This window comes from Paralichthys olivaceus, chromosome 17 (genome assembly GCF_024713975.1).
Source record: "Paralichthys olivaceus isolate ysfri-2021 chromosome 17, ASM2471397v2, whole genome shotgun sequence".
Taxonomy (NCBI): domain Eukaryota; kingdom Metazoa; phylum Chordata; class Actinopteri; order Pleuronectiformes; family Paralichthyidae; genus Paralichthys; species Paralichthys olivaceus.
In genome coordinates, this window is record NC_091109.1 from 9,951,663 (window position 1) to 9,964,865 (window position 13,203).

The 13,203-nt window shown below is 39.5% G+C and overlaps 2 protein-coding genes across 3 annotated transcripts; both read right to left on the reverse strand.

Annotated features, from left to right (window-relative positions):
• Positions 1 to 94: 94 nt before the first annotated feature.
• On the reverse strand, positions 95 to 4,592 carry rgs9bp (regulator of G protein signaling 9 binding protein). Its single transcript, XM_020087411.2, has 3 exons — positions 4,059 to 4,592; positions 2,544 to 2,850; positions 95 to 1,047 (listed from the first exon to the last, which is right to left on the reverse strand). Exons 1-3 carry the CDS (start codon positions 4,152 to 4,154, stop codon positions 671 to 673), a joined length of 780 nt encoding a protein of 259 aa, XP_019942970.2. The 5' UTR covers positions 4,155 to 4,592; the 3' UTR covers positions 95 to 670.
• A 501-nt stretch (positions 4,593 to 5,093) lies between these two features.
• LOC109629495 (kinesin-like protein KIF20A) lies at positions 5,094 to 12,814 on the reverse strand. 2 transcript variants are annotated; one of them, XM_020087234.2, is made up of 18 exons: positions 12,476 to 12,814; positions 12,232 to 12,327; positions 11,348 to 11,467; positions 10,622 to 10,760; positions 10,041 to 10,225; positions 9,832 to 9,925; positions 9,514 to 9,690; positions 9,262 to 9,373; positions 9,122 to 9,184; positions 8,378 to 8,524; positions 7,613 to 7,778; positions 7,327 to 7,506; positions 7,043 to 7,182; positions 6,727 to 6,892; positions 6,373 to 6,469; positions 5,866 to 5,936; positions 5,643 to 5,762; positions 5,094 to 5,456 (listed from the first exon to the last, which is right to left on the reverse strand). In XM_020087234.2, exons 1-18 carry the CDS (start codon positions 12,563 to 12,565, stop codon positions 5,241 to 5,243), a joined length of 2,379 nt encoding a protein of 792 aa, XP_019942793.1. In that variant the 5' UTR covers positions 12,566 to 12,814; the 3' UTR covers positions 5,094 to 5,240. The 2 variants fall into 2 exon arrangements, with proteins under 2 accessions (XP_019942793.1, XP_019942794.1); XM_020087235.2 differs by lacking the exons at positions 12,232 to 12,327; positions 12,476 to 12,814 and adding an exon at positions 11,731 to 11,752.
• Between the last annotated feature and the right edge of the window lie 389 nt (positions 12,815 to 13,203).

Consider the following 13,203-nt stretch of genomic DNA (forward strand, 5'->3'; position numbering starts at 1 on the left):
TGTTAAATTCAGCAAAGTATTTGTTACACACCATCTGAAATACAAGCCCAACATATTTGCTCATCAATAAACATAAATAAAAAGCAACACAATGTTTTATCAAAGGTGAAACGTTTATATAGCATAAATCTACATGTTGTCAGGTTTCTACAGCACAGATTATATACACACTTAATCCTAAAAATATCACTGGAAATGAATATTCATCTTATTACAGGAAATCAACTACAAGCATCAGCACCTATATATCATCTTGATGGCAACAAGGAATTAAATGTTCAAAAAGAGGCTTTGTAACATTTCAGAAATGGTTCCTTCCTTTATCACAAAAATAACATACTGCATGGGAAAAAAGGGGGAAAAAAACCTTTTTACAGTTGAGTAAGTAAAATAAACAATCGCCCTATTATAATTCAATTTAATACAATATCAAACACTTCTAATTGGCAGCATCATGTTTTTATGGTTACTTTGTTCAACAAAGATAATGTAAAGTATGTTGCAGCTTTGCATTCATTGTAACAAAATGCAAAAGTAGTTTGCATCCAGATTTATTTCAGTGTGTTTCTGTTGATAAATATCTAATGCAGTAGTAAATAATTGGATTGCTATTACAAAATGCAAAGCTTGCCATTTTTGTACAGTGTTGGTGAAAAGGTTGACATTTTGCTCATGAGAAGAAGACAATGCAGACAGATAAAGTGGCTGCCAACAGAACAACTGCCATCAGCAGTATGAGCACAAAGATGTGACTGCGCTGGCAGAGGGGTTGGTGTCCAGGCTGCTCCTCGTCCACGGAGAGCAGAGCCAGGGAGGCGCTGTCGGTGCTGCTGAGCGGGTCTGCGTACTGCGGCCCTTGGGGCTCTACCATCCAGCGCAGCACGTTGACCTTCATCTCCATGTCGTCGATCATGTGGTCGATGTGGCTGATCTCCTGCTCCATTGCACCGCGCTCCTGGATCTCCAGGCCGGCAGCTGGGGCTGCAGTCTGGGCCTGGTTCAAGTCTGGCAGACTGAGGGCCCGAGCTGCCACCTCACTGCCTCCTCCTGAAATGGCCAACATGAAATCTGGTGCTTTAGTCTGTACCTAGTTCAACTGTTGCATAACATCACAGAACAAACAGTTGATGAATCTGAGAAACTCTTATTAAAAACTAAATAATAAAATAATAATACATATAATATAATAATATAATAATAATAATAATAATAAAAATAATAATAAAAAAATTCACAAATTGTCAAGTTGCTCATACTGCAATATGCTGTTTATAATGACTCATCATTTTCCCACTGCTGTCACATTATATAGATAGCCTGATAGATTTAGTTGTAGGTGTTTTCATGTACTACAGGTGTTCACATATACTTCATTACTGAAAGTGAATCCAATCTGTTTCTTTGCATTTTCTTGTATGTTTTTACTGTGTATATTTTTAATCAGTTTGCAGCGTTTTACTATGTTTTTTATTTGTGTGAGCGTAAATTTTGCCTGTTTGTATTTATATTTGAAACTTCTTCATTGTTACCTATGTTGACCATTAGGGCAGAAGAGAACTGTATCCCAATCTGACCTTCCTGGTTAAATAAAGGAGACATGTATAAATAAATAAATAAATAAATAACAAATGCATTACTCAGATGAGTGGCACTACAAAATCCCATATGATATGTGCACAAACAAAAAAACATTCTCCACTGATGCAGTGCCGATGCCTGATCTAGAACTTGTTCCACGCATTTCCACAGAAATAAATCAAGTGAGATATACTGACATCAGTGGTTTTGGGAGAGGCCACAGCTGGAAATTCTCCAGCTTTCTGAGAAAACATGAGTGAAAGCAACAGCAAGACACTCTCAGAGATTAATTCTAATGCAAGATGTGATTACTTTAAAAGTTAATTTAACTTATATACACAGTTGCTCTCTGTTAGCCGTGATTTCTTTCCAATGGAAATATGTTCCACTACATCATGTCCTACTTCTTGTCTTCTGGTGTTTTGCAGACAATGAATTGGTGGCTTTCTGCACCACCCTGGTGTAAATAAAGAAATGTCGTGTTGCCCCTCAGGGTAATCAGTGTCATTCATGCTAAAAAGCAGAGAGAGTGCAGGAGAGAGGCAGCATCTCCACAATACAATTCCCCACTGGTGGTGTCTGAGCAGCTTTGAAAAGAGACAACACTCGATTAAAGGACAGGAGAGAAACTGACTTGAAGTCAGGGCTCAACATATATCTGATAATTTAGCTATGTATGGTTTGAAAGTGGCATGGTAAGAAATCAACACATTTTCACATCAATGTCCATCGTGTTATTCGATTAAGAAAGAAGAAGAAGAATTAGAAAAATTAATCAGAACCCAAAAAATCTCTAAAAATACTGTTTACAATTATTTTGTTGGTTATAGTTTCAGAATAATTTATTCTATCAGTCATGGGATTAGAGTTCATTACATTTTTTTTAAAATTATTTTACTTTTCTTTGGTGACCTCTTGAATTTTCAATTTGCATTTGCAATAAAATGTACAGGATTTCCATTCACCTTGAAGGCCAGTTTGCACCAGTGTAGCAGTGTTGGCCAGAGAGAAAATGTCGCCCATGCTGAAGACTTTGCACATGTCAACATGGAGGAGCTCCAAGCTGGAGGAGAAGGCCACCCAGAGGAGCTCCATCTCCTTGCGCTGATCCTCAGGCAGGCTCTTGTCCCGTAGGTGTGAGGTCAGGTGGCAGCGGATGGACACAGCCAACTTTTGGGCCTTTTCTCTCGTTTGCCGGAGCTCGTCCCGCAGCTGCAAGCTGTCTGTGCATCCACCGACGCATGATGCCAAGTGCCGGTAACATGCCACCACCTGTATTCGGAATAAAAAGAAAGACTTTATTATATTTATATGTAGAGCTTCTGAGGAGCTTCCCACGACTGTACATATCTCCAAGGCAAATGTAATCACCCAATCAGTGCATGTTAACAGAAAAAAAACTGAATGTCTAAAGCTGCAAGAAGAGCTGCAAGAAACAAGAACTGGAAAATGGGGGGAAAGGAACAGTTACAGCTTCATGATGTCAATCATACGGTTACAGTGTTTTATTATCTTGCAGCATCATCTTAGCCCTGCAGGATTAGCAGCTCTGGTTTCAATGAAAAATATTATGAATAATCTCATTATCATTGATCTATTTCTAGATAAGCCAAAGCAACCTTGTGCGCTCGCAGTACCGGCGGCTCATTTTCAAGACGTGGACAACTGAGGGAAGAAAACAAGTACATTACACTACTACATTTTTTTGTTGTGTTCATTTTTAGTTTTCAAAATTGTATTTTATAAGATTTATAAGCTTAATACTAGGAAAATAGAGATCTATTCTCACTTTATTTGTTAAATGTTTTAAAAATACCTCATACCTACTCTACAATTGCTGACATTATCAGTTTGTCATTTACTTATTGTTGTTCTACATATACGATACACTGCTGCAATTCAAAAATAGCAATAAATTACATATTACAATATTACATGCATTCGTTTTCACAGCAAACAGCAATGCTCTATACTACCAAGAAAAACATGGACCATGTTACAGTACAGAAAAAATTCCACAGACAAGAAAGTACATTTTAGTAACTAACTAAATATTTGCTTGTAACAGGGGGAAAACTTGATCATGACATTATCTAACACACAAACACAGACGCTTGAATGATCACAAAGATGCAGTGGACCAAAAATGTCTTTTCATTCAGAGTGCCTTTTTAGCCACAGGGGAAAAAAACCTGCCTTAATTTCTTTAGTCTGTGAAATACTCATTTTAGAGTTACAAAAAATAAAAAAGGGTGTAATTAACAATGCTGAACATAATCGACTTTTAATACTCCTTTCTCCAATCTCATGCAACTCTTGACTGTCTTTCTATAGGTCACAAATAACTGTATACGTAAAAGCATCTTTGTGTGATTAATACTTTAGAAATGTATTTGATGGTAACCTGCACACAAACTACAATAAATAAAGTAACAAAGTAGGAAAACACCAAAGCATAAACTGTAAAAGTATGGATTTACCTTTATTAAAGACCCCACCAGAGCCTCTCCATCAGCCAAAGCCTTGTCCGAGCCGACTGTGCAATCCTCTCCCACTTTGTTATTTACAAGTGGCATGAGGATGACTCGTCCAGAGTCTCGGACCGGACTCTGCCACAGCAGGCGAGATGCTGGCCCAGCTGCCCCTTCACTCCTCTGGCTGCCCCTGCTCCGGTCCTCCTTCCCCTGGAAGATGCTTCATTCAGTGGCAGAGGGTCGAGACGCACTCAGTCCTGAGGCCTCATAATGCGTCGCAGTATATCCACTCACTTTTAACTGTACTAAACATACTTTGGAGGCTGGAGGGAAAAAAATGACCCACAAAGAGCAAGAAGTGGGAAAGTAAGGAGGGGGGGAAAAAAGTGAAACAAAGTGATGCAACGCTTTGAGCAAGGTGCTAATCCTGTGACTGACCCCTTTGCACTGAGGCAGACTAAGACGAATAGCTAATCTCATTAATGAACACAGAGCAGAGAGACAGAGGAGCAGCTGGCTGTCCCCCACAATGGCCCTCTCACTCACTGAAGTGAGGCTGCGCAGCTTTACCTCGTGCACACCACACTGGATACACCTCATTCACTTACAGACAGATCAATATGCAACATATTTCATTAACATGGTGAATACATTATGCTCATATTCTGTTATATTGGCAAATAATTCAATATTTTTCACTGACTGAGTTTAAAGAGATTAATAAATCAATGTTTCACATCGCATCTTTGTTCCTGTCAGGGTCTTTTGTGGTTCACTCCCCCTCAGGCCCCACAGATAATGGACAGCCTTGTTTGATCAGGCGGATATAAAGTTCAGTGTGTACCAAGCGAGAACTCCCTTGCGTGATGTTTCTATAGCAGTGAATGTATGCATGTATAACAAGCTTTTTATCTGCAGAAAGCACACCTCAAAAAGAGAGAAATCATACATTACTGAGCTGTGGCTGTGAAATGACCCACATCATGCACTGGGGCTTGACGCATCAAATAATGTGATTAAATTAATCAAGGGTTTCAGGACTCTGTTTAAATTTTTATTACAAATTTAAAACATTAAAAATACAATAAAAACATTCATTCTACTTGAATAAAAAACAATAAATGAGAGCCTCTTGTCGTTTCTCTGGAGTTGTTTAGGATACTTTTCAAAGTATCCTAAATAACCCTTTCAGTGGTTTGCAGTCCGGGCAGTTTTCCTGAGCGTTCGGCCAGATGAAGCCTTCCGTGGAGAGGTCACCACCTCCCTAATGTTGGCAAGCAGGCCTCGCTTCACCTTGGGCTGCACAGGAGACTTCTGGGAGAGCTTGGCAACTTCCATCTTCAGTGAGGCAATCTCCCGGTCCTTCTCAGCGTTCTGCCGCAGGAAGTCCTCCATTGATTTTGTCTACAAATATTCAATCCACATACAAAATGATTTCCATCCTTGGGTCATGTCAAGCTGCTGAAACTCTATTATTCTTGAGGCCATTTTAAGTGCAATAAAAATTCTTGATGGTTTTTCTTTATTTTTATGTTACTGCCCTCAAATCCCTGCCCCAATTTGCACACTCCTACTTTAAAAGGAGTTCACCTGATCATCACACTTCTTCTGTAGAGTCTCCAGATCAGCAGATTTCTCCAGGAAACCATCCCTGACCTTCTGAAGCGTTTGACTTAGCTCCATCAGTCGTTTCTCTAGAGACAAAATCAACTGAAGACCAAATATTTTATGTTCAATTAAAGTAACTACAAATGTAGATTGAGCACAATATTGACCAGGAGTCATTAACTCATTCAGATTTTTTGATTTTTACCTCTTGTTTATCCTCACACATCCTCTCAATGGCACATTTTTCTTTGTAAAGCCTATTGTATCGATCATCTCCTGTGTGGATATAAAGAGTGATCTCTGTTATTATGGTGAGGCATTATGGATGAGAAGGGTAAAAGTGTGTACGGATATCCCCATGAAACTTCCCCAAGTTAAGATGGTTATTTTTACGACAAATGTTCTGAAATTTTGTATTTAAAGACACAGATGATTTAAATTGTGCTGTGGATGATGTATAAACAAAACTTTCCAAACTAGTAATTCAAATTGGATGAAGTGGACATTATGGACCCAGAGATCGAGGACAAATTCATTTAGAGAAAACTGCCTTTAAATATAGGTTTTCTATATTTACAGATGCAGACAAATAACGTTAAGTAAAATAAATAGTTAAAAGGCGTTTGAAATGTTTTCTCTCTACACAAGACAAAAAAAGTTATGGAAGCAAAAAAAAAAAAAGCAAAAACTCCACCAGGATATTTCCACTCACCTGCAGTGTCTGGCGTTTTATATGTCTGACATGACTGGTGTACTAGTGGAACTGCTGACACTCTGCTCTCCATCTCTGACACTTCACGTCTTAGGGCCTACGCACACACACACGCGCACACACGCGCGCACACACGCACACGTTAAGTGCCGAATCTGATGCTTAAACAACTCCAAAAACTTGGTTTGATGACACAATGCTGGACATTACTGCTATAAATCCAATCTAACTACAATTTGATAAAATTATATATTTTCTGACAATTCAGCATGACATATCTATCTATATCCTTGACAAAACCTGGAGATTTGAATGTGCTCATCTGATATTAAGGTCAACCTGTAAACAACATACCTCTACTTTCTCCTGTTCGGCGATGAACTCATCCAGAGGCACATAGTCATCTTCCAGATTGTTCATGGCACTCTGGTAAGCATGCTCTTTGATTGCATCCTTGTACATCTCAAACGTGTTCTCCAGCTTTTCTTGGTAGCTCTCCTTCAGCTCTTCAATCCGCCGACTAAACATTAAAAAAAAAAACTATTAATTCAAGTCTGTGGCTTTACAATAAATAAATGCAAGTATGAAAGGTTTATGTATTCTGCACAATCAGATAAATTAGCCAAACAGACTGAAACCACACTTGCAAGAATAAATCAATTTGACATACGTGCGGAGTTCCTCACTCTCCATGAGCTGTTGTATCATTGCATCTCCCATTTCCTTGCGAATCTCCATTTCCAGCACCAGGTTTCTTCTTCTTTCAGCCAGGAGTTTTGTTCTGAGGCTTTCAATCGCATTCACAAGCTCCTGAGAGAAAGTTTAAAAAAAAAAAAGTTTACTCAAGAAATGGGCACATCACTCTACAATCTCCAATATACTGAATAACTTCTGATACATCTGATATGTGTATGAAACAGTGTTTGAATGTGATGTGGGGTAGTAATTGTTTACATTCTGTGGCAGCAGAGACATGTCGGCCTCTTCCTCCTCATCAAGCAGCTCCTCTTCAGACAGGTAACTCTCCAGGGCCTGGTTGTCAATCATCCCGTTCCTCATCAGAGGTTTGCCGTCGTGGCCAACCAGACAAGGAGCCAGAGATCCCAGAGGTTTGTCGGGGATCACCTGCACCACCTGCAGCCAGAAGAGCAGAGGTTAGTGGTGCACTGGATCATCCTACAGCTCACTTAGATTCTTTCAAGGTCTGATTCCTGTCACACCATAATTTCGTCAGACTGACCTGTTTGGCCACAGCAGAGAATTTCATAACGTGGAGAGTCTCATCATAGGTAGAAGCACACTGGTTGATGTTGACGATCATAGACGATCTTCCCTTGCCGCAGAAAACAGCCTGGAAGAGCTTGGTGAGTTTGCTCTCTCGGAAGGGAATGTTGCTGCTCTTCATTCTTGTGAAAGCCACAGGAGGGTAAGAGCAGATTAATAATACAAACCATTGACTGTATATAAAAGATGGACGACATGACTGCTCCACAACAGAGAAGCCTATCGTCTTGATTGCCCCCTGGTGGCTGGCTGCAATAAAGGTCATAAACCCTGCCTCATCCATGTTAGTGGATGAGTCAAAATACCAAAATAGTCAAAATACACCTTGAATTAATTTTCCTCAAGAGGGTTTATGTCATTTTAGGTAGTTCCTATCAAGTGTTTATTTTTTCTAGTATTTGGTTTTAATTAGTTATTTGATGCAATAATGACTGACAGCTAAGACTGACTCCTGATTGGTGGAACATGTGTATCGGGGGTCGGTACAGATTTACAACACGATCTGCGCCAACTTCGACACCCGGATATTTTAGCTTCAATTTTGTACAATGGGAGGAAGTGGAGAGGTGTCTTGCATCTTTACTTGCAGTCGATGGTGCAAACCTACCAAACTATTGCCAGGTCATGCATAGTTCCACCATCAGCATCTCCAGTAATCTGCTATAGCAGAGCTCAGTCATTTACAGTTTAAATGTCAGGCATTTTTATAAATTTACTGTACCGGTCCGCCTGATTGTTGCGGAGTGCAGTGATGCACTTCCCCAGAATGAGCAGGGAGTTGTTAATGTTTCCCGCCTCTTTCAGCCTCTCTCCGAAAGTTTTGGTTTTGTTGCATCTTTCGGAGCCAGCCAGGTCACATAGAGAAAACCTGTGAAATAAAAAACATCAATTGATTCCCTGTATTAAGACTCTGATCATGCACAAGTGTAGTAACACCCATTGCTTCCAGAAATGCATCAACAGTCCCCTGGTGACTGTTCTCACTCAAAGTTGTTCCAAGCCCTCATGTAGGCTGATCTAACATTTTAGATTATCATATTTAATGTATATTCAGATATGTTAATAAAGTGACAGCAATGTTCTTAGATAAACAATGAGAAAAAGAGAAATTATTACTATGTACAGTGGTGGTTGTGGCTCAGGAGATAGAGTGGGTCTTCCACTAAACAGGAAGTATGCGGTTCGATCTGTCTCCTCCATTCTGCATGGCGAAGTGTCTTTAGGCATCTTGCCTGAACCCCAAACTGCCCCTGACGGCTGTACCAGTGTGAGTGATGTATGAAAAGCATTACATATACATGCACTATTTGAATGTGTGTGTAAATGGGTGGATGGCAAAACTGTACTGTAAAGCACTTTGAGTGGTCATTGAGACTAGAAATATTTATATTAAAATCTACCATTTTACAGTACGCAGGATGTGAACTATAAAAATGTTCAAATGACAACATGACAAGGTACTTACTCTGAGATCCTTTTAACGGCATCGCCATCAATCTGAAGTAACTTCATGGTAAATATGCTGTGGCTGTAAAGAAAATTGGTATGAATTTTGAAGGATGAAAGCATTTATAGAAAAGATGAGGTGGAAAAAAAGAGAGATGCCTTCTGCTTGAGGACTGGTTCAACTTGGTGGCTGCTGCACTTCTGTTTTTATTCCCAAACTGCAGTAGTTTGTTGGCTTCGCCCAGGTTCTGGATGTTGATCCACCTGAGATCTTAAAAAGTTGAAGCACATTTTAGCAACTCTTTGTGCAGCATTAAAAAAAGTATATATACATATATATATATATATACACACACACATACACAGACACTACTTTCTCATTCAGAACTCAAGATTGAGGCCTTGTCCAACCTTTAACATAAGCATTTCCTGCACCGTCGTCACACACACGAAGAGCAGCACGTTTCTTGGACTTGGAGCACAGGGAGGGTTGGAGCAGATCATACACGCACTCGTTATAGATTTCAAAGAATGCCACCCATAAAGCAAACTGGCTGCTGCCTGCTTCAGCTGGTTTGCTAGCCAACACTAAAGAAGGAAGAACATAGAGAGCACAGAGGACAACACAAATCAAAGAGTCCTGCAGTGGCACCTTTATAGTTTTGTTGTGGACAGCTTAAAATTGTATGATAAATCACATGTTCACTGTGTTGATTTAATTAAGGCTACCTGTTTGATTGTAGGACAGAGAGGAGGATGAATGTGAGGTGGAAGCACTGGGTAAACACACTGACCCACCACTGGCTCTGTGGGGATCACACTCCTAAGATGGTGGCAAAGACAGAAACATGTTATGACGTTCTTGCAGAAAGAACTGTGATTCAAGTTTTTTTTTTTTTTGCTGAGCTAAGGAGGCATTTCTCATATGAGGTCCTCACATCTTTGACTGAAGCAAAGATGGCAGCTTTAGTGCTTCTCTCCTGCTTGACTTGGTCAGGATCCAGATATTGTGCATCATTCCTGAGGTAGGGTTTCAGGTCCATGTCCTCATACTGGTCGCCTCCGATGTGGTGGAAGGTGGCGTCCAGCACACGAGGGAGTATCCCCGGATCTTTAGGGGTCCCTGAAACATCAAAAAGCACTTAAGGTTCAATGTGTAGAAATTAGCGACATCTAGAGGTGAAGTTACATGTTGCAGCTGAATACTCATCTCACCCTCCCCTTACGAACATGAAAGAGAACCTGTGGTGAACTTCAGTTGTTGTGAAAACTCAAAAATGTTTTGTTGTTTGTCCAGTTTGGCCGACAGCAAGAAACATGGGGGCCTCCACAGAGAGCACCCCCCTCCATGTAAATATAAATAATCTAAACATAAAGGGCCGAATCAATGGTAAAGAAAACAATTCAGACAATTTAGATGAAACACACCGGTAAAAACATCACTAGGATTATTTTATATTCAATTTCTGCCAAAAATCTTATATCCAAATCGCAATTGCATTCCTGTTTTTTTTTTTACCTTGAATTGTGAAGGTTTTCCCAGCGTTGGTGACACCATAGCTGAATATCAGGGCATTCTTTCCATCCAAGAAATCAGACATTTGGCTTTTGACTGTGTCTTCAAAGAGCTCAGCCTGTGTCGTCTCTGGTCCAAAAATCTAAAATTCAACAAGTGTCTACTTAAATCTAGTGGTTAGATGTAAAGAAGTACTAATACTTCAATATACTTAAGTACATGTTTCATGTATCGGACTTTACTTGAGAAGATTTATTTTCAGGTTAATTTTAATTTTACTCCACTACAGATATCAGCAAATATCTGTACTTTCTACTCCATTACATTTTTTACAATACATTGCATCAAATGCTCAATAACCAGAAGGGGATTGATCCATTCAGAGCAGGCAGGTAAAATGAGTCATTGCCTCCTGCAGCAGCATCACTGGTAATGAAAATCTTCCAGTTTGGAGTCAATAAAATACATCCATCCATCCAAAATGGATTTAGAAGTGCACCGCTAAGACTCAGACATAATGATGTGGTAGACTGTTGCATTAGGGAAAAGGCTACACTCAAGTAGTTATTTTTGAATATATTAAATCAAATAGAAAAGAGTATATGGTACTTTTACTTGAGTACATTGTTTCAGCATTTTCTCCATCAATGTTTGAATATGGATGGATGCTCAGTGAACACACTGTTTAGGAAACATGACAGCAGTGCTGAGGTTTGCGGTGCTGCTGACCTGTGAGAATGAGAACTTGTGGACCGACAAGCCGATGCCCTTCTCGCTGCTCTTCATGGTGGCGGAACCCTTCGGTGCATTCAGAGTCACCGTCTGGATGTCTTCAATCACCACACAATCCTGAGAGAAAAACAAAAGGGGAACATCTGTACTGAGGCCTCAATGAGGAAAAAGCAAGTAACACCACATCCAGTCAAACTATGAGTAAGTGAAGCTTTGTCTACATGTAAAGACTGTTCTACTCCTCATCCTAGATGATCATTTTATGTGAAATTTTTTTTAAAACACTTCAATCAAATCAATGGCTGTTGTGTGCACCATGTGGTTCAGCCCTGGATCTTTATACTGTAGTTATTAGTGAAAGAGCAGCATTTGTTCTTTACCGTTTCCTTCTTTGTTCATCCTCAAATTCTTCTTTTATATACTCTAGATCATAACAAATGAAAACAGAGTAAAGTAGAATGTGTTGTATAGAAAAGCCCATGATTGCAGGTCGAGTTCCTTAAATTCTCCTAACTCTGATGTCATGTAATTGGTTTTATTGAGACAGACACACTCAAACACATTAGGCTACATACTGTAACTAGTTCTATTTGTTCTTTCCAATTATAAATGGATATAAACAGTTCAATCCGACAGAAAAAACAGAAATACTGCACTACAACTACAAATAAACCCATAATATTGAAATTACTTAAAGTAGCTTTCAGGGGGTTTGCTCCTACTATATATAAAAATAAATAAAATTGATGGAAGTAAATCACATTGCACTTCTATTGCACGTTTAGTTCAATTGCCTTCGGGATTGATAAAGTTGTGTTGTATTATATGACCAGTAGTTAGTATACTGAACACAACATGGACTGGCTGATCAGATGTTTGACCTGGTCTTCGTTGTCAGACAGCTCTGCTTTAGAGAAGGGCCTGACTCGGAGGTAAACTCTCATCGTCTGCTGCTCGGCACCACCTGACGTTTCACCCTGGGAACAAAGAAAAGAGTCAGACTGGAAACTCACCTCAGAGCAGAACAGATGATGTTTAAAGCTTTACTTTGGACATGTTGATCAGTTAATCACATAGCATTAGTAAAAATGATCAATGAGTGAAGTTTGTTAAAAAAAACTTTACCTTCTGGGGTGAAGTGCTGACAGGAGGACTGTTACAAGTCAGGTCCATGTCTTCAGACTGATGGAGGGTCAGATCAATAACTGTACTCATCCTGAAACTGTTTGTTAACTGGTTTCATTCACTGACTTCATCCGCTACAAACTAAACAAATAAAAGCTACGACAACCTGTGACCCCAAAAGAGACAATTCACAAGATATTTAGGTCTCAAAATGAAGTGTTAAGTGTGATGAACTCCACTGCTCACGTTCTCAGACTGATGATCAGGAGCAGCTCATCACTTTTAATTGAAGGCAGGTGTGAAGTGAAGGAGTGAGGTGTGCTTGACTCAGTTCAGTCATTCACAGTCTGAGGCTTGTTGCTGACTCCAGGGAATAAGTTATGAAGGATTCTGCTGCCGCAGCCTCATGTCCACAGCTGAAACTACTTGCAAGCGTAGAGATATGAATGTAAAGATGGGAAAAAAATTATCACGTGAGTTACAAGATTACAATTGATAAAAATCACCTGTTACACTTTGACTCATTTTGTTAATGAAGATACAAATTCCTCCGTCATCCTTAAAGAATTGCCAGAAAAATACGCTTATGGTTTCCTGGACATTCCTGCATTTTAATGGTTTTTGATTATCTCCAAAATTAAAGCACGCTTTGTAGAATTATGTAAAACCATATGGACTCAAAGAAGTGTGAGGAGGATGTGTATTTTGCTTGCACAAAAAAAACAGTA

Excerpts from the sequence above, each read along its gene's own strand:
- rgs9bp (XM_020087411.2), bottom strand. The coding sequence starts at position 4,154 with ATGCCACTTGTAAATAACAAAGTGGGAGAGGATTGCACAGTCGGCTCG. Across the intron at positions 2,851-4,058 it reads TGGTGGGGTCTTTAATAAAG|GTGGTGGCATGTTACCGGCA; the intron begins GTAAATCCATAC and ends TTCCGAATACAG. Across the intron at positions 1,048-2,543 it reads GGTGCAAACTGGCCTTCAAG|GAGGAGGCAGTGAGGTGGCA; the intron begins GTGAATGGAAAT and ends TGGCCATTTCAG.
- LOC109629495 (XM_020087234.2), bottom strand. The coding sequence starts at position 12,565 with ATGAGTACAGTTATTGATCTGACCCTCCATCAGTCTGAAGACATGGAC. Across the intron at positions 11,468-12,231 it reads TGTCTGACAACGAAGACCAG|GATTGTGTGGTGATTGAAGA; the intron begins GTCAAACATCTG and ends TTTTTCTCTCAG. Across the intron at positions 7,183-7,326 it reads TGTCTCTGCTGCCACAGAAT|GAGCTTGTGAATGCGATTGA; the intron begins GTAAACAATTAC and ends ACTTTCTCTCAG.